The 25,914-nt window shown below is 39.3% G+C and overlaps 1 protein-coding gene across 1 annotated transcript in view; it reads right to left on the bottom strand.

The window, feature by feature from the left end:
- ITIH5 (inter-alpha-trypsin inhibitor heavy chain 5) overlaps positions 1-25,914 on the bottom strand; it is a 243,668-nt gene that overhangs the window by 52,618 nt on the left and 165,136 nt on the right. The window contains exon 8 of the mRNA XM_053716429.1: positions 2,211-2,382. Within this exon, the coding sequence (XP_053572404.1) occupies positions 2,211-2,382 (172 nt within the window). The remainder of the gene's footprint in view (positions 1-2,210; positions 2,383-25,914) is intronic.

The following is a 25,914-nucleotide window of genomic DNA, read 5'->3' on the forward strand; positions in this document are numbered from 1 at the left end:
GCAATGAGATAATATCTCACACTGTTAATCTTAATTCTATAGCAAAACATTTACAAAATTAAAAAAACAGCACTTTTTTTACAATAAATGGTTAAAAAATCAATTTTACAGTATAATGCATTTAAATAACACATCCTAAACACATGGACTGTAAACCCATAATGCTCCAGCTCTTATAGATAATTTTATTTACAAGTTTTACTTTTCTTTTGTAACTATAAAGGTTAAAGGAATACTGAACTTAAATGTTTTCTTTCATGATTCAGATAGACCATGCGATTTTAGGCAAGTTTCTAATTTACTTCTATTATCAATTCTTCTTTGTTCTCTTGTTATCTTTATTTGAAAAAGCAGGAATGTAAGCTTACAAGCCGGCCCATCTTCACGCACCTGGGTAGCGTTTGCTGTTTGGTAGCTAAATATAGCCACCAATCAGCAAGCGCTACCCAAAGTTCTGAACGAAAAATGGGCTGGCTTCTATGCTTACATTCTTGTTTTTTCAAATAAAGATACTAAGAGAACAAAGAGAAATTGATAATAGGAGTAAATTAGAAAGTTGCGTAAAATTGCACGCGCTATCTGAATCATGAAAGAAAACATTTGGGTTCAGTATCCCTTTAATTTCACACATGTAAATCGTTATTGTCATTTCACACTATACAAAGGTATCAGTGTAAACACCTGTACTGTAAGGGACAGACTTTTTGTATAAGTGATTTGAATTTGGCAGGTGTCTTTAAATTTAACAATGGGAAACATAGTTTACTTGGCAATCTGATAATTTACGCACAAACAATATCTGCTCTTGAGTGAAAAAAACTTTACTTTAAACTTGTAATACGAGCGCTCTGATGCTCACGATATACTCACAATATCAATTTCACTCGAGCACAATTAACGCTACAAATCACACAAAATAGTCTAGAGCTTTCTGGAGAATTATTCTTAGTACTGATTATTTTCCTAGGTAATTTTAAAAGGTACGGAAAAGTCAAAATGAACTTTCATGAGTGAGACAGAGCATTCTATATTAATCCCTTAAGTGTGGTTTATTATATGTGGCTGTTATCCTAACAATGCTTTAAGTGCATATGATGACCATATGTTATACATGGTAAGGTTGCTTTGTGAAGTAATCATTGCCCCCCCCCCTACCACCACCCTTGCACTTACAGCCACAAGTAAAGTGGTCCAAGTAACTACCACCTAGGTTATTTTATTTGTTTATAGGGAACCTCAATGCACTTATAATAGGTCATCAAAAAGCCCTAGAGAACCCAAGACCCTTTGATTTAATGCCTGGAAACCCCTCTTTAAAATAAAGCTTGTTTATAAGTTTTAGTAGAGATGAAATCACTATGGTATATTTGCATTTATTTGAGTAGAGGCTCATAGAAGCCCCTATGTGCAAATCAAAGTTACAGAAATAGACCCACAGACCCTTATTTATATGAGGATAACCCCTTCTTATTTTGACTACATATAAACACAAACACACTATTGTTAACAACCTTGCTTTTTTAATGTGGGGAGTCTCTAGGAACTTCTAACAGGCCATCGAGAAGGTCTTTTTTTATATAAGGATAACCCCTATTTTGTTTGACTAGAGTTTAGAAACACTTACACACCATTGTTCACAATATTGTTTATTACATTTCTTTTTTTAATTAGGGGATCTCTAGGTCTTTTAACAGACCACCTAACTGGCCCTTTTGTATATCAGGATAAACCTTTCTTCTGTGGGGCTCCAACTCCTAGTAGTACATTGCTGCTCATGAGCCTACTCTTTAACCCCTTAATGACCAGTGATGTACTCTGTATATCACTGGTCTTTCTACGGGGGGGGGGGGTTTCAATAGCCCTATTTTAGCAAACATGTGGGAGGGAAGGGTCTAATAGCGGCAAGACCCACACTATTACACCCACACAGGGTACATCATTGTCATTAAGGGGTTAACAAAGGATACCAACAGGATGAAGCTAATTTGATAATAGAATAAATTGGAAAGTTGTGGAAAAATTGCAATCCCTATCTGTAACATGAAAGCTTCTTTTAACTTTATTGTTCCTTTAACTAAAATGGGATTATAATCTATTTTTATTATGAGGCATTATCTGTAGTGTGGATATAATGAAATCCGAACCCTTTTTTGACTGACCCCAGTATTTAATAAGTAACGAGACACAGAAAAGTGTAACAATATCATTACCTCCTGTTGGGTTCAATCCATAAATAAACTTCTTTGCATCTCTGATATTATTGGGAGTCACTTGTACCAGAGTGTTTTGATGCCAGACTTTTAATCGGTTGGAAAACCCAATGATGTTGAAATGGTCATCAGGTCTCAGATCCTGAAGAATAGTAAACAAGGCTTCCTTGGTCTGGAAAAGAACAGATCTCACATAAACTATAGCACTTTATGGTTATTTTTATCATGACTCTGAATATAAATAAATATATATATTGAGTGAGTGACTTCCTTGTTCATGGAATGTATGCGTATTATAGAAATGCAGGCAAAGTATATATGAGGTTTTTGTATATATATATATATAATACAGTCATGGCCAAAAATATTGGCACCCCTGCATTTCTGTCAGATAATGCACCACTTCGCCCAGAAAATTGTTGCAATTACAAATGTTTAGGCATTCTCATGTTTATTTCTTTTGATTGTATTGGTATGACACAAAAAAGTAGAGCGAAAAAAGCCAAATCTGACATATTCCAAGCAAAACTCCAAAAAATGGACTGGACAAAATTATTGGCACCCTCAATTTAATATTTGGTAGTGTACGTCGCACACCCCTTGGAAAAAAATAACTAAAATCAATTGCTTCCTGTAACCATCAATGAGTTTCTTACACCTCTCTACTGGAATTTTGGACCACTCTTCTTTTGCCAACTGCTCCAGATCTCTCAGATTGGAAGGGTTCTTTTTCCCAAATGCTGTTTTGAGATCTCTCCAGAGGTGCTCTATGGGATTCAGGGCTGGACTGGGAATGAAAAGCAGCCCTGGAAAATTTGTTGACCAGCCCTAAATTTTACCGTGGCCATAGAATGCACATACCAGTGGTTAATTTGGCTACTCCTCCCAATATGTGTGTGGGTTTTTTTGGGTTTGTTTTATAATGTAATTAAACTTTGTGAAGAATATGCTGGGTAACATAATGGATAAATCATTTAACAGTGCAATGTTTATGAAATGGGACAACAAAATTATGCATCCAAGCATAGGAATATTAAGGTAAAATGTCAATACTTTATTAGAACATATTTTAACAACAAAATAAAAGAGGCACAGCAGCAACATTAACCAGACATCTTACATGCTTCTTGCCAGGAACAGCACGTTAGAGATATTTAACACATAAATAGTCCTCCATTCTTTAACCCTTTAACGACGCATGTCGTACAGGGTACGTCACACACAAACTGGTCTTTAAAGACCAGCGACGTACCCTGTACGACATTAAGGGTTTAAAGCGGCTGGAAGCGATCCTACTCGCTTCCAGGCGCTTTCCGGTTATTGCAGTGATGCCTCGATATCGAGGCATCCTGCAAAAACACCCCTTGGCCATCCGATGCAGAGAGAGCCACTCTGTGGCCCTCTCTGCACCGGACATTGATGGCCGGTATCGTTGGTGGGTGGGAGCTTACGTGGGAGGCGAGTGGGCGGCCATCAATGGGCCATATGACATAGAGGGGGGCGGGATCATGGGCGTGCATGTTGGGGCGTGCATGGAGTCACATGCGCGTGCACGGGAAGGCGGGGGAGGGCGCGTGCACGGGGTGGAAGCAGGTGGGAACATTTACACTACAGAATATTTTTTTTAAAAAATTAGGATAGAGTGGTGCAAAAATTAATTTTAAAAAAGACATCTAAGGGATCTGGGAGGGGGTGGGGGTTGGTCTTTGGCTGGGGGGAAGCTACACTACAGAAAGAAATTAATAAAATAAAAAAGCAGTTTTTTTTAGTAAACTGGGTATTGGCAGACAGCTGCCAGTACCCAAGATGGCTACCAGTAAGGTAGAGGGGGAGGGTTAGAGAGCTGTTTGGGGGGGGATCAGGGAGGTTGGGGTCTAAGGGGGGATCCTACACATCAGCATATGTAAATATGCTAAAAAAATATATATTTTTTTAAAATACCTTTTATTTTAGTACTGGCAGACTTTCTGCCAGTACTTAAGATGGCGGGGACAATTGTGGGGTGGGGGAGGGAAGAGAGCTGTTTGGGAGGGATCAGGGGGTGTGATGTGTCAGGTGGGAGGCTGATCTCTACATTAAAGCTAAAATTAACCCTGCAAGCTCCCTAATTAACCCCTTCACTGCTAGACATAATTCACGTGTGATGCGCAGCGGTATTTAGCGGCCTTCTAATTACCAAAAAGCAACGCCAAAGCCATATATGTCTGCTATTATTTGATCTCATTTGGCGGTGAAATGGTGGCATAAATTATACCAAAATGGGCCTAGATCAGTACTTTGGGATGTCTTCTAAAAAAAATATATACATGTCAAGGGAAATTCAGGAATTCCTGAAAGATATCAGTGTTCCAATGTAACTAGCGCTAATTTTGAAAAAAAAAGTGGTTTGGAAATAGCAAAGTGCTACTTGTACGTATTGCCCTATAACTTGCAAAAAAAAAGCAAAGAACATGTACACATTGGGTATTTCTAAACTCAGGAAAAAATTTAGAAACTATTTAGCATAGGTGTTTTTTGGTGGTTGTAGATGTGTAACAGATTTTGGGGGTCAAAGTTAGAAAAGTGTGTTTCTCCAACATTGGTGTGTCCGGTCCACGGCGTCATCCATTACTTGTGGGAAATATTCTCCCCCACAGGGAAAGGCCAGGAGAGCACACAGCAAGAGCTGTCCATATAGCTCCCCCTCTGGCTCCGCCCCCCAGTCATTCTCCTTGCCGCTCTGAACAAGTAGCATCTACCACGGGGATGGCGAGGAGTTTGTGGTGTTAGTTGTAGTTTTTTTTTATTCTTCTATCAAGAGTTTGTTATTTTAAAATAGTGCTGGCTTGTACTATTTACTCTATAACAGAAAAGTGATGAAGATTTCTGTTTAAGAGGGCTATGATTTTAGCAGACAGTAACTAAAATCCATTACTGTTATCACGCAGGACTGTTGAAACAAGAAAACTTCAGTTGGGGGTAACAGTTTGCAGACTCATCTGCTTCAGGTATGACTGGTCTCCTTCTAACAACACAGGCTAATGCTAGATGACAGTCATATTTCCCCTCAGGGGAAAAGGTAAGCCATTTTTCTTTCACCTCAGCAAAAAAGATAACAAGCTTCCCCTTTTTGTTTTTTATGCTGGTAGACACTGTTAGGGGCAAAATCGATTGGTTTTTATTACAATATGATACCATTTGAAATATTTTATAAGCTCACATACACTGGGGAACGTTTTTTATTGATCTGGCTTGTTTTAGACACCTAAATCTAGTCAGGAAGGCCCCTTCACTCTAGTGTGCTGAGGGAGGAAGCCTCATTTTGGTGCTTCAGCTGCACAGTTGATTTACAAGGCAATGCATGCAGATTCATGTGAGAGGGTCCTGTGGTTCAGAAAGTGACTCCAAAAGGCTTTTTTTCTGTGGATGGTGACCCTTAAGGAAGGTAAAAGCTGCAGCAAGGCTGTAGCAGGGATTGTGGTGTATAAAAACGGTTAAATCCAACAATTAGCTCCGGTTTGCTTGTTTTAAGAGCTAGAGTCTCCATATTTGCTGTGAAATACTTTCTAAGCATTAAGACACTGGGGTCCAAATTTCAGAAAAATCGGATATTGCCTTCATAGTTTTTTGAACATTCAGAAATAAAGGTGTCATTTTATTATTTAAAGAGACAGTAACATTTTTGTTTAAAATCGTTTTTATTGCATTGTTTGCCTGCCTAAATCTGTTTAACATGTCTGTTCTATCAGATAACCTATGTTCTGTGTGTATAGAGACAAATGTGGTTCCCCCTTCGAGTGTTTGTGATAATTGCGCCATAGCGTCCAAACAAAATCAGGACAGCTCTGTTATTTTTCATAATGTTGCCCAAGATGATTGATCTAATGAAGGTAGTGGGGATAGCTCTACATCCTCTCCTTCTGTGTCTATACCAGCTTTGCCCGCGCAGGAGACACCTAGCGCGCCAGTGCTTATTTCTATGCAACAATTATCAGCAGTAGTGGATAATTCTATAGCAAATCTTTTATCCAAACTGCCAGCTTTTCAGAGAAAGCGTGATTGTTCAGTTTTAAATACAGATAAAAAGGATGAACAATCAGACGCTGACGATGCCTTATCTATTTTACCCTCGCATCAATCGGAATTGGCTGTAAGGGAAGGGCTGTCTGAGGGTGAAATTTCAGATTCAGGAAAAATTTCTCAACAGGCAGAACCTGATCTAGTGGCATTTAAGTTTAAACTACAACATCTCCGCGCTTTGCTTAAGGAGGTATTAGCTACTCTGGATGACTGTGATTCCATGGTAGTACCAGAGAAGTTGTGCAAATTGGACAACTTTTTAGAGGTCCCAGTGCACGATGACGCTTTTCCAATACCTAAGAGGGTAGCGAACATAGTGGAAAAGGAGTGGGAGAAGCCAGGTGTACCCTTTGCCCCACCTCCTATATTTAAAAAAATGTTTCCCATAGTAGACCCTAGAAGGGACGCATGGCAAACGGTCCCGAAGGTTGAGGGAGCTGTTTCAACACTAGCGAAGTACACAACTATTCCTATAGAGGACAGCTGCGCTTTCAAAGATCCTATGGATAAAAAATTGGAAGGATTGCTTAAAAAGATTTTTGTTCAGCAAGGGTTCATCCTTCAACCAGCTACGTGCGTTATTACTGTCACTTCAGCGGCGTCCTTTTGGTTCGAAGAACTAGAAAGGTCGCTCCAGAAAGAGACTTCCTATGAAGAAGTCATGGACAGAATTCACGCATTAAAGTTAGCTAATTCCTTTATATTGGATGCCGCCTTTCAAATAACGAAATTGGCGGCGAAAAACTCAGGTTTTGCTATAGTAGCGCGGAGGGCGCTTTGGCTAAAATCCTGGTTGGCAGATGTGTCGTCCAAGACTAAGTTACTGAATATTCCTTTCAAGGGTAAGACCCTTTTTGGGCCGGAATTGAAGGAAATTATTTCAGACATCACTGGGGGTAAGGGCCATGCCCTCCCACAGGATAGGCCTTTTAAGGCTAAGAACAAGTCTAATTTTCGTTCCTTTCGCAATTTCAGGAACGGACCGGCTAATAACTCCACTGCCGCTAGACAAGAAGGTAACGCGGCCCAGCCCAAACCCGCTTGGAAGCCCATGCAAGGCTGGAACAAGGGTAAACAAACCAAGAAACCTGCTGCTGCTACCAAGACAGCATGAAGGGGTAGCCCCCGATCCGGGACCGGATCTGGTAGGGGGCAGACTATCTCTCTTCACTCAGGCTTGGGCAAGAGATGTTCTGGATCCCTGGGCACTAGAGATAGTTTCCAAGTGATACCTGTTAGAATTCAAGGGACTTCCTCCAAAGGGAAGGTTCCACCTGTCTCGCTTATCTTCAGACCAGATAAAGAAACAGGCATTCTTACATTGTGTAAGAGACCTATCAAAGATGGGAGTGATAAACCCAGTCCCCTCCGGGGAACAAGGTCTAGGTTTTTACTCAAACCTGTTTGTGGTTCCCAAAAAAGAGGGAACTTTCAGGCCAATTCTGGATTTAAAGATATTAAACAAGTTCCTCAGAGTTCCATCCTTCAAGATGGAAACCATTCGGACAATCTTACCGACAATCCAGCAGGGTCAATTTTTGACTACCGTGGATCTAAAGGATGCGTATCTGCATATCCCAATCCACAAATCTCATCATCAGTTCCTGAGGTTCGCCTTTCTGGACAAACATTACCAGTTTGTGGCTCTTCCATTCGGTTTAGCCACCGCTCCCAGAATTTTCACAAAGGTGCTAGGGTTCCTTCTAGCGGTCCTAAGGCCGAGGGGCATTGCTGTAGCACCTTATCTAGATGACATCCTAATCCAAGCGTCGTCCCTTTCCAAAGCGAGGGCTCATACAGACATTGTGTTGGCCTTTCTCAGATCTCACGGGTGGAAGGTGAACATAGAAAAAAAGTTCACTGTCACCGTCCACAAGGGTTCCTTTTCTGGGAATAATAATAGATTCTGTGGAAATGAAGATCTTTCTCACAGAAGTCAGAAAGGCAAAGCTTCTAAAAGCTTGTCGAGTTCTTCATTCTATTCCTCAACCCTCCATAGCTCAATGCATGGAAGTAATAGGACTAATGGTCGCAGCAATGGATGTGGTTCCTTTTGCTCGAATTCATCTAAGACCATTACAGCTATGCATGCTCAATCAGTGGAATGGGGACTATACAGACTTGTCTCCCCAAATTCAAGTAGACCAGGTAACCAGGGACTCACTTCTCTGGTGGTTGACCCAGGATCACCTGTCTCAGGGAATGAGTTTCCGCAGACTGGAGTGGGTCATCGTCACGACCGACGCCAGCCTCTTGGGGTGGGGCGCGGTCTGGGACTCCCTGAAAGCTCAGGGCCTATGGTCGCGGGAAGAGTCGCTTCTCCCGATAAACATTTTGGAACTAAGAGCTATATTCAATGCGCTCCTGGCTTGGCCTCAGCTAGCGGAAGCCAGGTTCATAAGATTTCAGTCGGACAACATAACGACTGTTGCGTACATCAATCATCAGGGGGGAACAAAGAGTTCCCTAGCGATGAAGGAAGTAACCAAGATCATCCAATGGGCAGAGAATCACTCCTGCCATCTATCTGCTATTCACATCCCAGGAGTAGACAACTGGGAGGCGGACTATTTGAGTCGTCAGACTTTCCATCCGGGGGAGTGGGAACTCCATCCGGAGGTCTTTGCTCAGTTAACCCAATTATGGGGCATTCCAGACATGGATCTAATGGCGTCCCGTCAGAACTTCAAGATTCCTTGCTACGGGTCCAGATCCAGGGATCCCAAGGCGACTCTAGTGGATGCATTAGTGGCGCCTTGGTCGTTCAACCTAGCATATGTGTTTCCACCGTTTCCTCTCCTTCCCAGGCTCATAGCCAGGATCAAACAGGAGAAGGCCTCGGTGATTCTGATAGCTCCTGCGTGGCCACGCAGGACTTGGTATGCAGACCTGGTGAATATGTCATCGGCTCCACCATGGAAGCTACCTTTGAGACAGGATCTTCTAGTACAAGGTCCATTCGAACATCTAAATCTAGTTTCTCTGCAGCTGACTGCTTGGAAATTGAACGCTTGATTTTATCCAAGCGTGGGTTTTCAAATTCTGTGATAGATACTCTGGTCCAAGCCAGAAAACCTGTGACTAGAAAGATTTACCATAAAATATGGAAAAGATATATCTGTTGGTGTGAATCCAAAGGATTCTCCTGGAGTAAGATTAAAATTCCAAAGATTCTCTCCTTTCTCCAAGAGGGTTTGGATAAAGGGTTGTCAGCTAGTTCTCTAAAAGGACAGATTTCTGCATTATCCGTCTTGTTGCACAAACGACTGGCAGCTTTGCCAGATGTACAAGCTTTTGTTCAGGCTTTGGTTAGAATCAAGCCTGTTTACAGACCCATGACTCCTCCTTGGAGTCTAAATTTAGTTCTTTCAGTTCTTCAAGGGGTTCCGTTTGAACCTTTACATTCCATAGATATTAAGTTATTATCTTGGAAAGTTCTGTTTTTGGTTGCTATTTCTTCTGCTAGAAGAGTTTCTGAATTATCTGCTTTGCAGTGTAATCAACCATCTCTGGTTTTTCATTCAGATAAGGTTGTTTTGCGTACTAAGCCTGGTTTTCTTCCAAAAGTTGTTTCCAACAAGAACATCAACCAGGAAATAGTTGTTCCTTCTTTGTGTCCGAATCCAGTTTCAAAGAAGGAACGTTTATTACACAATTTAGATGTTGTTCGTGCTTTAAAGTTCTATTTAGAAGCAACAAAAGATTTTAGACAAACCTCATCTTTGTTTGTCGTTTACTCTGGTAAGAGGAGAGGTCAAAAAGCTACTACTACCTCTCTCTCTTTCTGGCTGAAAAGCATTATCCGCTTGGCTTATGAGACTGCCGGACGGCAGCCTCCTGACCGTATCACAGCTCACTCTACTAGGGCTGTGGCTTCCACATGGGCCTACAAGAACGAGGCTTCTGTTGACCAGATATGTAAGGCAGCGACTTGGTCTTCTCTGCACACTTTTGCCAAATTCTACAAATTTGATACTTTTGCTTCTTCGGAGGCTATTTTTGGGAGAAAGGTTTTGCAAGCCGTGGTGCCTTCCGTTTAGGTAACCTGATTTGCTCCCTCCCTTCATCCGTGTCCTAAAGCTTTGGTATTGGTTCCCACAAGTAATGGATGACGCCGTGGACCGGACACACCAATGTTGGAGAAAACAGAATTTATGCTTACCTGATAAATTACTTTCTCCAACGGTGTGTCCGGTCCACGGCCCGCCCTGGTTTTTTAATCAGGTTGAAAAAAATTTCTTTATACACTACAGTCACCACGGCACCCTATAGTTTCTCCTTTTTCTCCTAACCGTCGGTCGAATGACTGGGGGGCGGAGCCAGAGGGGGAGCTATATGGACAGCTCTTGCTGTGTGCTCTCCTTGCCTTTCCCTGTGGGGGAGAATATTTCCCACAAGTAATGGATGACGCCGTGGACCGGACACACCGTTGGAGAAAGTAATTTATCAGGTAAGCATAAATTCTGTTTTTTTCTATTTTTTACTCATGTTTTATAAAAAAAATATATAGTAACTTATAAGATATGATGAAAATAATGGTATCTTTAGAAAATCCATTTAATGGCGAGATAATATTTAATAATTTTTAATTTAATAATTTAATGGTGGTATATAATATGTGTGGGTACAGTAAATGAGCAAGAGGAAAATTACAGCTAAACACAAACACCGCAGAAATAGCCCTGGTCCTTAAGGGAAAGAAATTGAAAAATGGTCTTGTCCTTAAGGGGTTAAATAAAATAATAATGTAAATAAAAAAATATCAAATTATCAGATACACAGATAACAACAAAGTGCAGAAATGTAAATATACAAATATATAACCATGTATGCATCTCAAATCTACAAGGAGAAAATAAATATCAAACAATATTCAAGTAATAATAAAAGGGCATACAAATCTTAACGTGTAACTGAACACATACCCATCCTTTCTTTAAATAGAATTACAATTTAACTATACAAACACCAAATAATCTAGAGGCATAGTAGATAACAACAAAGTGCAGAAATACAAGGTAAAACACAATATTAAACAATAGTTAATAATTAACAACCTGTAATTATAGGAAAAGAAAAATTCAGTTTCATGAAAGTTTGATTTTACTGGCCTGCTTTAATCAAGTAACAAGCCTTGCTAAAAGTGGCTTTTGGAAGCCAAAACATTAATAATTGTCTCAAAGCACCTTTTTCTGATGACATCAGCATAAAGGCCTCTAAATGTTGCTGTGAAAGGAAATTTCTATGTCTGTTTAGGACACACTTACTTTTGGAAAAAGACCTTTCACATCCCACTTGGGAAGAGGAAAGTGTCAGTGTCAGTTTGTATGCATTGAAAAGTGAACTATAAGCTAAACTGTACAAGTTGTAACGCAGCAATACATTATGGCAGCATGCAATTCAATTTTTGCCCTAATCTGACCTACATTAGATTTCTGTTGTTCTTCAGCTTCAGAGGTCAGATGATAAAGGACGTCTTCATCATCATCCTGGTCTTCAACCTTGGCATCAATGCACTCTTCATCAAGAGACATTTTTAGTTTGTTCCATTTTGATGCAAAATCAATCAACTCCCTTTGCAGTTGTTCTTTAAATGCAGCTGAAACAAATTTTACAACTAAGCTGCTCAGCCGTTCCAAAGCATTTGAAGGAAGGTTCTGGAGGATGTCCTGAAAATGTTTGTGATCCAAACAAGCTAAATCAGCAAACAGTTGACCATGCGTTGTAAAACGGCTCTGCAGATTAGCAACTATCTTGTCGAATGCAACATTTTAAACCTCTACTCTGAATTTATCACATGCCAACTGTATAAGTTCATTTGCTGCAAGCTCACCAGGTAACCTCTTTTTTTGGGTACTCGGCACGTTGGGAAATCTGACTCAACGATAATTTCACTGTCCAATTTCTCCAACTTGTTATTTGCCCAAATTACAAACTTGTCTGCTGCCTCCCTTACTCCAAGAAAATCCTGACAATATCTTTTTAAACTGTCAGTGGTTTCATTTACCATTCAATATGCTTGAAGCACATCCAAACCTTGAGTTTGCAGGTAAAGAGACAAGGGAGTTGTTTTGCTGAATATTAACAGATATGTCTGAGCTGTTAATATTGTATTGAATTTTTTTAGGGACTCTAAATATATGTCAGCCTTGAATCTTGTATCTGAATTGAAATCATTTGAGAGGATATCTCTGCCATTGTTTGGATCAGATCAACATACATGGCTCAACTTGGGTCATTATAAGAACCAAACACTTTAGTAAGTGCTGTTTCTTTGGACCATCGTGTTTCTCCAATTACAGAAATGGATACCTTTCTCTCTTCATTATTCAAAGGTATGAGTATCAAATAAACACAGCACATGAATTTACCAAACCAAACAATGATACTGCTTCTACAGACATTTTGGTGACATCCATCATTACTAGATTTAGTACATGTGCATAGCACCACACATGGATTTGGCCAGGTGCTTTAGTACTTAGCCATGTGGGGAATCCATTATATTGTCATTGCATGTTGGAGGCAACATCAGTTGAATTACGTACACAATATGTAACATCGATCTTCATGACTTCCAGAACATCACAGACCAGGTCACACAAAGCCTTTCCAGTGCTTTTTGAACAATTTACCACAGCAATAAGACGTTCATGTACCATATCTAATAATAATTGAACACTCATCAAAAACATTTATATCTTGTGTGTTGTCTAGCTGTTTTGAAAACATGCCAGCCTCTCTGACTTCCTGAGCAATACCTTTCTTCAAGAGGGAGGAAATCACATCAATGATATTGTTAACTGTTGTTTTCAAAATCTAACCAAAACTACCACGTCCTTTACTGCCTTTTGCATGTTGTGCTTTGCTTTTCTTTATTACTTCATCCAGGTGACTTTTAAGCAAAGGGTCAAATTTACTAATAACTATCAGAAAATCCTGGAAATTACCATGATCTAAGTTTTTATCTTCTAAGGTAAAGGCAGCTTCTTTTGATGCTCTGTAACCTAATCCTCTTTTGCTGATTGCTTTAATGGTTTCAACCACCCGTTCAAGTATAGCACGTTTTCTTTTCACTTCCTCTTTCTTTGCAATATTTTCTTTTCAAAAGAAATGGCTACTTATATCTTTGCTCTTCAATCTCATAAGAAAGGCTTCTGATGTAGAATTGTGAAGGTTGCTTTCTTCATGCTCCTCAATTCTTTGGTACATATGCTTTTGGCCAAAACACCCATCAATAAAAGTACTGCTATCTGTTGTTCTTCTAAAGGCAAGACAGACCATACAGAAAAAGGCTCCATGTGAATGAGAATAAGTCAACCACTGACGCTTCTTTCCATCTCTTCGCTGATATAACTTTTTGGCATTTAAAGATGGTACATCTGGTTGAGTGGTTGGGTGGAACTTCAGAAAAGCACTCACATTTTCTGATTTTTGTCTGACAAACCACAACTTGTCTTCAAGAGTTTCAGTTAACTCCACATCACTATACCCAGCTTCTGTCTCTTTCATCCAGGATCTCAAGGACATTCTCAAGTGCAAGCTCTTCATGTGTTTCTACCATGGCAACATCAGTTTTCCACTTCAAACTCTTCATCAGTGTCTCCTTCTATACTGTCATCATGGCCTTTATCAATTAAAGCTACATCTGTGTCAGCTATTTCAGAACTTTGTACAGTACCTTCTGTTGCCCTGCTGCAGCTAACGCTACTGCCTTCATGTGATGATATTGGTAACACATGTTTGGCTACTATAGCTTTAAACATGCTATGGACTTTTTGGCATTGGCTTGCATCTTTTCTAACATTTCTTTTTTTTTATCACTTTCTTTCTCAGCCCCTCCTTTTGACAGCTTTCTTTTACTTTCACTTTTCTTATTTATGCTAAATACTACAATAAAATATTTTGTTTCTGTTACCTACACAATTGTTACAAAAAAAGTCATATTCAGCAGATTTAAATACAAATAATTTAAACACAAACCAAAAAGTCAGAATGCAGCATTAGGCACATCCACTTTTTAATGCTAGTGTTAAGATAAGGTGAACTGATCTCCAATTGTAATGGGTTGTGGTTTAAAATATACCCAAAGGAACAGTTTCTCAGTAATTTTATATTCTGCAGTCATCAGAAAGTGGAAACAAAAGGGGAAAATAGATTTACAGTGCACTGTACATTTATGGGACAAGCATTCATTTTAATACATATATTGTAAAGTGAATTAAAATGACATAAAGGGTTCAGATGGTATATCTCTATATACTATTGTAATGCTCTTGGCTGTACAATATGTGTAGTAAAATACATTTTTCTAAAGTGATGGCAAACTTTCTCCTTTTTATAAACAAATCTGGAATGTTAGTGATATTTTAGATGGAGTTTAATTAATCAGTTGTAATAAAGATAAAGATGCACTATAACTTACTTTTCAATATAGCGCTGAAATTCTAATACCCCGGACTCCGGTCGCCAAATTCAAAAGTAATTGTTTTGTGAGCTAAAGGTTTGAACTGTTCTCCAATCAACTCTCTAGCAACAAAAAGAACTGTTTGGCTAGAGCACTGATTGGAGAACAGTTCAAGCTGTTAGCTCACCAAAAAACTACTTTTGAAGTTAGTGGCCGTAGCTCAAGGTTATAAGATATTTAGGGAGTGATTTCACAGCTTCATAAAATGAGTCCAATATCTGTCACACACAACAATCCCAACCCAAATGTAGCACATGGTATCCTTAATTCTTACATTACACAGCTTCTTAAAGGGACAAGAAACCGCAAACTTTTCTTACATGAATTAGATAGAACATACAATTTCAAACAACTTTCCAATTTACTTCTATTATCAAATTTGTTTCATTTTCTTGCTATCCTTTGCTGATGGAACAACATTGCACTACTGGCAGCTAGCTGACCACCTCTAGTTAGCCAAGTTACAAATGTGTGCAGGCACCAAACCGCTCACTCTAGTGTAGGATATGTGTGTATTCTTTTTCAGCAAGGAATACCAAGAGAATTTGAAAATATAAGTTAATTTAAAAATGTCTTAAAATTGCATGTTCTATCTGAATTATGGAAGTTTAATTTTGACTTTCCTATCCCTTTAAGTCCTAGGAACACACAGCGTCTATCCAAGGGCGTAACTCCTGGGGGGATGCAGAAGTCTTTGACTACATAACACTTCTGAAGTAACAGTATTTACACCTACGATAACAGGACCACATCTTTGGACAAAGTCTGATGAGGAGACAAGATATGCCTGGTGTCTGAGACTAGACTCTACCTATACTGTGCGGCCCTTACCTCATACTGATTGAGGTAGAAGAGTGTAAGTAGATACCCGAAAGGGACCGGGAGCCTAGCCTCCTATTTTCCTGAACTGTCTGTGGATTTCATACAATCCATTTATTTTATATCAATTATTATCTGTTGGGACTGTATATTAACTTTAGTAATCTAGGTTTTTATTTTTGCATTTGACTACCACTGCTTTGTAATTCCAACAATTTTAGACTCTGTATTAATTGTTTCCACTTTTATATGATACTATCTGGGATATATTATTACCAAATTATTACTAATTGTTCAAAAAGTACAATCCTTGAGATTTGTGTGATTTTGTGATTTTGCGCCAATCCACAAACCTCCTTTTTGCATAAATTTCTTTTGTATTGTGCTTCTGGATTTTTTGGGGGATTCAGAAAACACAATAGGTGGATTTTGGCAGTATACCTTTGCATTGCAGCACTTATTTCTCAGCCCCTAGGTCACCCTACCCCCTATATATAAATTAAAAATATATCTATGTATATATAGTTGTGCTTATAAGTTTACATACCCTGGCAGAATTTATGATTTCTTGGCCATTTTTCAGAGAATATGAATGATAACACAAGAACTTTTCTTTCACTCATGGTTAATGTTTGGCTGAAGCCATTTATTATCAATCAACTGTGTTTACTCTTTTTAAATCATAATGACAACAGAAACTACCCAAATGACCCTGATCAAAAGTTTACATATCCTGGTTATTTTTCCCTGATAACATGCACACAAGTTGACACAGAGGCCTCTATTTAACAAAGTCTGGCGGACCTGATCCGACAGTGCGGATCAGGTCCGCCAGACCTCGCTGAATACGGAGAGCAATACGTTCTCCGTATTCAGCATTGCACCAGCAGCTCACAAGAGCTGCTGGTGCAATGCTGCCCCCTGCAGAATCGCTGCCAATCGGCCGCCAGCAGGGGGGTGTCAATCAACCTGATCGTAACTTGATCGGGTTGAATTGCAGCGATGTCTGTCCGCCTGCTCAGAGCAGGCGGACAGGTTATGGAGCAGCGGTCTTTAGACCGCTGCTTCATAACAGGTGTTTCTGGCGAGCCTGCAGGCTCGCCAGAAACACGGGGCCTCAAGTTCTGTCCGGAGCTTGATAGATAGGCCCCAAAGGGGTTTGAATGGCTACTAAAGGTAACCATCCTCACCTGTGATCTGTTTGCTTGTAATTAGTGTGTGTGTATTAAAGGTCAATGAGTTTCTGGACTCCTGACAGACCCTTGCATCTTTAATCCAGAGCTGCACTGACATTTCTGGATTCTGAGTCATGGGGAAAGCAAAGGAATTGTCAAAGGATCTGTGGGAAAAGGTAGTTGAGCTGTATAAAACAGGAAAGGGATATAAAAAGATATCCAAGGAATTGAGAATGCAAATCAGCAGTGTTCAAACTCTAATCAAGAAGTGGAAAATGAGGGGTTCTGTTGAAACCAAACCACGGTCAGGTAGACCAACTAAAATGTCTGCCACAACTGCCAGGAAAATAGTTTGGGATGCAAAGACAAACCCACAAATAACTTCAGGTGAAATACAGGACTCTCTGAAAACATGTGGCGTGGCTGTTTCAAGATGCACAATAAGGAGGCACTTGAAGAAAGATGGGCTGCATTGTCGAGTCGCCAGAAGAAAGCCATTACTACGCAAATGCCACAAAGTATCCCGCTTACAATACGCCATACAGCACATAGACAAGCCTCAAACCATATGGCACAAAGTCATTTGGAGTGATGAGACCTAAGTTGAGCTTTTTGGTCACAACCATAAATACAACATTTGGAGAGGAGTCAACAATGCCTACGATGAAAGGTACACCATTCCTACTGTGAAACACGGAGGTGGATCGATGATGTTTTGGGGATGTGTGAGCTACAAAGGCACAGTAAATTTGGTCAGAATTGATGACAAGATGAATGCAGTATGTTATCAAACAGAACCCCTCATTTTCCACTTCTTAATTAGAGTTTCAATTCCTTGGATATCTTTTTAAATCCATTTCCTGTTTTATACAGTTCAACTACCTTTTTCCGCAGATCCTTTGACAATTCTTTTGCTTTCCCCATGACTCAGAATCCAGAAACGTCAGTGCAGCACTGGATGAAATATGCAAGGGTCTGTCAGGAGTCCATAAACTCATTGACCTTTTATACACACACACTAATTACAAGCAAACAGATCACAGGTGAGGATGGTTACCTTTAATAACCATTCAAACCCTTTTGAGTCAACTTGTGTGCATGTTATTAGACCAAAATCACCAGGGTCTGTAAACTTTTGATCAGGGTCATTTGGGTAGTTTCTGTTGTCATTATGATTTAAAAAGAGTGAACACAGTTGATTGATAGTGATGTCGCAAACATAAAATTTTCCGTTCGCGAACGGCGAACGCGAATTTCCTCAAATGTTTGCGAACGGGCGAACTGGGCAAACCGCCATAGACTTCAATAGGCAGGCGAATTTTAAAACCCACAGGGACTTTTTCTGGCCACAATAGTGATGGAAAAGTTGTTTCAAGGGGACTAACACCTGGACTGTGGCATGCCGGAGGGGGATCCATGGCAAAACTCCCATGGAAAATAACATAGTTGATGCAGAGTCTGGTTTTAATCCATAAAGGGCATAAATCACCTAACATTCCTAAATTGTTTGGAATAACGTGCTTTAAAACATCAGGTATGATGTTGTATCGATCAGGTAGTGTAAGGGTTATGCCCGCTTCACAGTGACAGACCAAACTCCCCGTTTAACGCACCGCAAACAGTCCATTTGCACAACCGCAAACTCCCCATTTGCACAAGGTTGGATACCAAGCTAGCCATGTCCCGTTCCTTGTCCTCACTGATGTCATTGAAGGTCTCTTCCTCCACCCAGCCACGTACAACACCAAGGGTCCCCGAAAGGTGACAACAAGCCCCCTGGGACGCCTGCTGTGTTTGGTCTTCCACCTCCTCAAAGCCACCTTCCTCCTCTGACTCCTCTTCTTCAGACTCCTCTCTCTGTGTTGCCTTTCTCTGCGTTATTATAAGGTGTGTTAAGTAGTACTATTCCTATCAGTTTAATCCCTGTTATGTCCCCTATCAGGGGACGTGTATATGGCATTGATTTTAGGAACCGGGAGATGGAAAAATATGCTTGGTCGGTCCTCCTACTTCAAATTTGGGGCACTGCGCTTGCAATCTAATGTGCCACCAGATAGGAGTGGTGTGTTAAGTAGTACTATTCTTATCAGTTTAATCCCTGTTACATCCCCTATCAGGGGACGTGTATATGGCATTGATTTTAGGAACCGGGAGATGGAAAAAGATGCTTGGTCGGTCCTCCTACTTCAAATTTGGGGCACTGCGCGTGCAATCTAATGTGCCACCAGATAGGAGTGGTGTGTTAAGTAGTACTATTCTTATCAGTTTAATCCCTGTTACGTCCCCTATCAGGGGACTTGTATATGGCATCGATTTTAGGAACCGGGAGATGGAAAAAGATGCTTGGTCGGTCCTCCTACTTTTTAAATGTACACTACTGTTACACCAGATATGATTTGCTCTGGTGTGACACTGTGCCCTGGCAGGCAGGCACTGAAACGCACACGTGTGAAGGAAACTGACTGCTATTATTTCACAGTCAAAAAAGTGTTGTTTTTTTTTAAATGTACACTACTGTTACAACAGATATGAGTGGTGGCACTGGTGTGACACTGTGCCCTGGCAAGCAGGCACTGAAATGCACACGTGTGAAGGAAACTGACTGCTATTATTTCACAGTCAAAAAAGTGTTTTTTTTTTTAAATGTACACTACTGTTACAACAGATATGAGTGGTGGCACTGGTGTGACACTGTGCCCTGGCAGGCAGGCACTGAAACGCACACGTGTGAAGGAAACTGACTGCTATTATTTCACAGACAAAAAAGTGTTGCTTTTTTAAATGTACACTACTGTTACAACAGATATGAGTGGTGGCACTGGTGTGACACTGTGCCCTGGCAGGCAGGCACTGAAACGCACAGGTGTGAAGGAAACTGACTGCTATTATTTCACAGTCAAAAAAGTGTTGTTTTTTTTAAATGTACACTACTGTAACAACAGATATGAGTGGTGGCACTGGTGTGAAACTGTGCCCTGGCAGGCAGGCACTGAAACGCACACGTGTGAAGGAAACTGACTGCTATTATTTCCCAGTCAAAAAAGTGTTTTATTTTAGAATAGGGTAGGGCATTTTTTTTATTTTGGGGGGCTTTGTTATTTTTTTTAGGGGGCTTAGAGTAGGTGTAATTAGTTTAAATTCTTGTAATCTTTTTTTATTTTTTGTAATTTAGTGTTTGTTTTTTTGTAATTTAGTTTAGTTGATTTAGTTGTAGATAATTGTAGATAGTTTAGTTAATTAATTTATTGATAGTGTAGTGTTAGGTTTAATTGTAACTTAGGTTAGGATTTATTTTACAGGTAATTTTGTAATTATTTTAACTAGGTAGCTATTAAATAGTTATTAACTATTTAATAGCTATTGTACCTAGTTAAAATAAATACAAAGTTGCCTGTAAAATAAATATAAATCCTAAAATAGCTACAATATAATTATTATTTATATTGTAGCTATATTGGGGTTTATTTTACAGGTAAGTATTTAGCTTTAAATAGGATTAATTTATTTAATAAGAGTTCATTTATTTTGTTAGATAAAAATTATATTTAAAGGGACACTGAACCCAAATTTTTTCTTTTGTGAGTCAGATAGAGCATGCAAGTTTAAGCAACTTTCTAATTTACTCCTATTAGCAATTTTTCTTTGTTCTCTTGCTATCTTTATTTGAAAAAGAAGGCATCTAGGTTTTTTGTTTGTTTCAGTACTCTGGACAGCACTTTTTTATTGGTGGATGAATTTATCCACCAATCAGCAAGGACAACCCAGGTTGTTCACCAAAAATGGGCAGGCATCTAAACTTAAATTCTTGCAGTTCAAATAAAGATATAAAGAGAATGAAGAAAATTTGATAATAGGAGTAAATTAGAAAGTTGCTTAAAATGTCATGCTCTATCTGAATCACAAAAGAAAAAAATTGGTTACAGTGTCCCTTTAACTTAGGGGGGTGTTAGTGCTAGGGTTAGACTTAGTTTTAGGGGTTAATACATTTATTATAGTAGCGGCGAGGTCCGGTCGGCAGATTAGGGGTTAATACTTGAAGTTAGGTGTCGGCGATGTTAGGGAGGGCAGATTAGGGGTTAATACTATTTATTATAGGGTTTTTGAGGCGGAAATGAGGCGGTTTAGGGGTTAATACATTTATTATAGTGGCGGCGAGGTCTGGTCGGCAGATTAGGGGTTAATAAGTGTAGGTAGGTAGCGGCGACGTTGGGGGGGGGGGCAGATTAGGGGGTAATAAATATAAATATAATATAGGGGTCGGCGATGTTAGGGGCAGCAGATTAGGGGTACATAGGAATAACGTAGGTTGCAGCGGTGTACGGAGCGGCAGATTAGGGGTTAATAATAAAATGCAGGGGTCAGCGATAGCGGGGGCAGCAGATTAGGGGTTATTAAGTTTAAGGTTAGGGGTCTTTAGACTCGGGGTACATGTTAGGGTGTTAGGTGCAGACTTAGGAAGTGTTTCCCCATAGGAAACAATGGAGCTGCATTAGGAGCTGAACGCTGCTTTTTTGCAGGTATTTTTTTCAGCTCAAACTGCCCCATTGTTTCCTATGGGGATATCGTGCACAAGCACCTTTTTTAAGCTGGCCGCATCCGTAAGCAACGCTGGTATTGAGAGTTGAAGTGGCGGTAATATGCCTGTACGCTCCCTTTTTGGAGCCTAACGCAGCCCTTCAGAGAACTCTAAATACCAGCGTTGTTTAAAAGGTGCGGGGGGGGGGGAAAGACGCGTAGCTAACGCACCCCTTCTAACGCAAAACTCTAAATCTAGGTGTAAGAGTTTTAATTATAACATAACTGTTGTCTTTATTTCCATTAAACATAATGATATTTAAAGAAATACAATTTTAAAGGGGACACTAATGCAAAATCGTTGTTTGCAACAGCAGTGAGGATTATAGATTGTTTAGTTGCAGATATTATTGTAGGGCAGAAATCAGCAATATGTGCCTTCACAATAGCTTACTGGTAGGTTGCCTCTGAGCACCTCTAAATTGTGACCATACAAGCACATGAATAAGCATATAAAATGTGTATTTATATTTAGCTACTGAGTGAAATACAAAGCGATAATTGTACCCCACTTAGTAATAACAGTAAATGTGAAGGTGTAATGCAAACATAGGTGCAATGCAAACGTAACCTCGGAAGCTTTGCACTCATGATAGTGTCAGGGTACCTGTGAGTAACATTAAATAAACTACAGATGCATCATAGAATCTAATATTCCATTTTGAAGTGAATTGGTCTCATAACAGCCCAGCCCCAACCCCCCTTTCAGGCAGTCAATTCAAAGATCAGGCAGTTATTTCAAAGAAACGTTCACCATGTGGCTGCTATGTTTAAAGTTGATTTCCTGCCCAAGATGGGTTATAAACTTATCAGACCCCTGTAAATAAACAGACATGGCTTAAGTGTATGCATGAGTTGATTTCCCCTGCTGTGTTGAATCCACGAATTCTAGGCGTTACGTCTAGATGAAGATTAGCTAACAGAGACACGTCTTGCATTGAAACTCTCAAATTCATTTTAAAGTACAACTTGTGTTTAAATTTCAAGTATAATTGATTCTCAGACTGTATAAATATATATATATATATATATATATATACATATATATATCCTGAGAAGAAATGCGTAACATTAACATATTAGATAAGTGTATACTGAAATTAATGAATAGCTGTATGGTAGATGTATAAATGTTTGTTTCAAAATGTTAACATTTGTTTCTTTATTTTACAGACAGCAAGATGTCCTATGAATATTAGCCATAAACATGGATCTGTATACTCAAAAATTATTAGGAATGTGAAATATGATGTGTTTGTATGAATATAATGCCAGGATGTTAAATGCTATGATTCTGGGGAGAGCAAAGAATTGACAGTGCTTATTGGTATGATTGCTACAAACATGCTTGTATTTGGTATTAGAATATTCAGAAAAATTACATTATATTACCCAATCTATAATTAAAATTGTAAATGATTAATACAAGAAATTAAAGTAGTTTAAATAATCACTTTATAAGGATGTATTGAACTGTGGCAATAATTGATGGTGAATCTGCAGTTGCGGTTGTCTACTGCCCCCTAGGGGATTAAAAATGGTATGACAGCCAAATAACACATACAGAGCCAGATAAGTCAATCAGGGAGGCATCTCCCAAATAACCAATCAATGCTAAGCATCCAAAGGGCCAATCGAGACAAGCTTCCGTGGGGCATTTCCAAATAATCACCAATGATTAGGATAAGAATTAAAAGGGTGTGGTATATCACATGATATAACCTCATGCAAAAGCAGATAGAGAAAATATATTTTGTATGCTGAAACTTGTGATTGAATAACTGGCTGCCATATTTGGGACACAATCACTTTAAGCGAAATCTGGGACTCCCTTCTTGATCAATGCAATAACATTTCTTTATATGAGGTGATCTGAATCTATTTGGAAAAGACTGGAATACTGAATTGGCTCATGTGGTAAATATATGACTGTTCTATATTTTAAATATTTTAAAGCAAATACATTAATTGTTGCTACAGTCTAATTACAGTTAGTAAATTTAAAAGGGCACTTTGTATTTTAAACTCATATTCACAGTCCTGTGTAGTTTTAAGCTAGTCTTTTGTATGCTAAGTAATTTATTTTAACTCAGATAAATTGGCATATAATTTGCTTATTCGCATTAATAATATATATAATTCCTGATGTATATAATTGGAGTTATATAGGATCAATTGTGGCTAAGAAGCTTAATTGTACTGGTCTGAAAGTTAGTGGCCCATACTTTCATTGTGGTGATTTAATGCAATTCAATTGTGAATAAGGTTAATTCTAAAGATACATTTGGTTTGCTTTGTAAAGAATATTGTAACAACATATGTGTGTATCATTTGATTCATAATCTGATTTCTATAAATATAATTCAATGTGCTTATAACTTTAACTAATATAAGGAATTTAGGAATTTATATTAATTTTAAGTGTTTCATATATGCATTTTATTGGGGGTTTGTTTTAAAGAATAATTATTAAATAATATACAGCCAGATTATGAGTTGTGCGGTATGAGTACAAAAGCATCGTTATGGATCATAACGATGCTTTTTTATGCCCGCTGGTATTACAAGTTTTGTAGCTACAGGTGTACCGCACACCTTTCTGGCCGTAGCGCAATGTAACTACCCCTGCTTTTAAAAAGTCATTTTCCTATGGGACTTCCACAGCGCCGGTATTACGTGTTTGCATTACCGCCCAAAAAGTGAGCGGTACATCTGATAACTACAAGATTCATACCGCCATCTGAAGTCAGTAGTTATGAGTGTTACGCTACAAAGCTGTAACATAAAACTCATACCTAAAGTCTTACAAAGTACACTAACACCCATAAACTACCTATTAACCCCTAAACCGAAGCCCTCCCGCACTGCAAACACTAAAATAAAATTATTAACCCCTAATCTGCTGATCCGGACATCGCCGCCACCTACATTACATATATTAACAAATAATCTGCCCCCCAACATTGTCGCTACCTACCTACAATTATTAACCCCTAATCTGCCACCCCCAACATCGTTGCCACTTACCTACACTTACTAACCCCTAATCTGCCACCCCTAACATCTTTGCTGCCTACATTACTATTAACCCCTAATCTGCTGTCCCTAACATCGTCCCAACTATACTAAAGTTATTAACCCCTAAACCTAACCCTAAATCTAATCCTAATGTAACCCTAACCCTAACACCCACTAACTTTAAAATAATTACAATAATTACAAATAAATTTTACTATTAATAGCTACATTATTCCTATTTAAAACTAAATACTTACCTGTAAAATAAAACCTAAGCTAGCTACAATATAACTAATCGTTATATTGTATCTAGCTTAGGCTTCATTTTTATTTCACAGGTAAGTTTGTATTTATTTTAACTAGGTAGATTAGTTATTAAATAGTTAATCACTATTTATTAACTACCTAGTTAAATAAAATAAAAATGTACCTGTAAAATAAAACCCTAATCTGTCTTACAATTAAACCTAACATTACACTACAATTAAATAAATTAAATAAAATTATCTAAATTACAAAAAATAAAAAAATAAATGATCAAATATTTAAACTAATTACACTTAATCTAATAGCCCTATCAAAATAAAAAAGCCCCCCCCCAAATAATAAAACCCCTACAGGCCCATTTATCAAAGGGCTTGCGGACCTGATCCGACACTGCGGATCAGGTCCGCAAGACCCTCGCTAAATGCGGAGAGCAATACGCTCTCCGCATTTAACATTGCACCAGCAGCTCACAAGAGCTGCTGGTGCAACGCCGCCCCCTGCTGACTCGCAGGGAGCTGTCAATCAACCCGATCGTATTCGATCGGGTTGATGTCCGGCGATTCCTGTCCGCCTGTTCAGAGCAGGCGGACAGGGTTATGGAGCAGCGGTCTTTAGACCGCTGCTTCATAAGTTGTGTTTCTGGCGAGTCTGAAGACTCGCCAGAAACACGGCCCTTCAAGCTCCGTACGGAGCTTGATAAATGGGCCTGTAAGCCTCAATAAACTACAAATGGCCCTTAAAAGGGCCTTTTGCGGCGCATTGCCCCAAAGATAACAGATCTTTTACATGGCAAAATAAATTACAAACACCCCCCAACAGTAAAACCCACCACCCACACAACCAAACCCCCCAAATAAAATCCTATCTAAAAAAGCCTAAGCTACCCATTGCCCTGAAAAGGGCATTTGGATGGGCATTGCCCTTAAAAGGGCATTCAGCTCTTTTTCAGCCCAAAGTCCCTAACCTAAAATTAAAACCCACCCAATAAACCCCTAAAAAACCTAACACTAACCCCCGAAGATCCACTTACAGTTTTGAAGACCAGACATCCATCCTCATCCAGCCGGCAAAGTTTTTATCCAAGCGGCAAGAAGTCCTCCTCAAAGCCGGCAGAAGTTGTCCTCCAAGCGGGAAGAAGTCATCCTCCAGGTGGGCAGAAGTCTTCATCCAGAAGGCATCTTCTATCTTCATCCTTACGGCGCGGAGCGACTCCATCTTCAAGACATCCGGCACGGAGCATCCTCTTCATTCAACAGACTAAAGGTGAATGAAGGTTCCCTTTTAGGGACGTCATCCAAGATGGCATCTCTTGAATTCCAATTGG

The sequence above is a fragment of the Bombina bombina genome, chromosome 6 (genome assembly GCF_027579735.1).
Source record: "Bombina bombina isolate aBomBom1 chromosome 6, aBomBom1.pri, whole genome shotgun sequence".
NCBI classification, from domain to species: domain Eukaryota; kingdom Metazoa; phylum Chordata; class Amphibia; order Anura; family Bombinatoridae; genus Bombina; species Bombina bombina.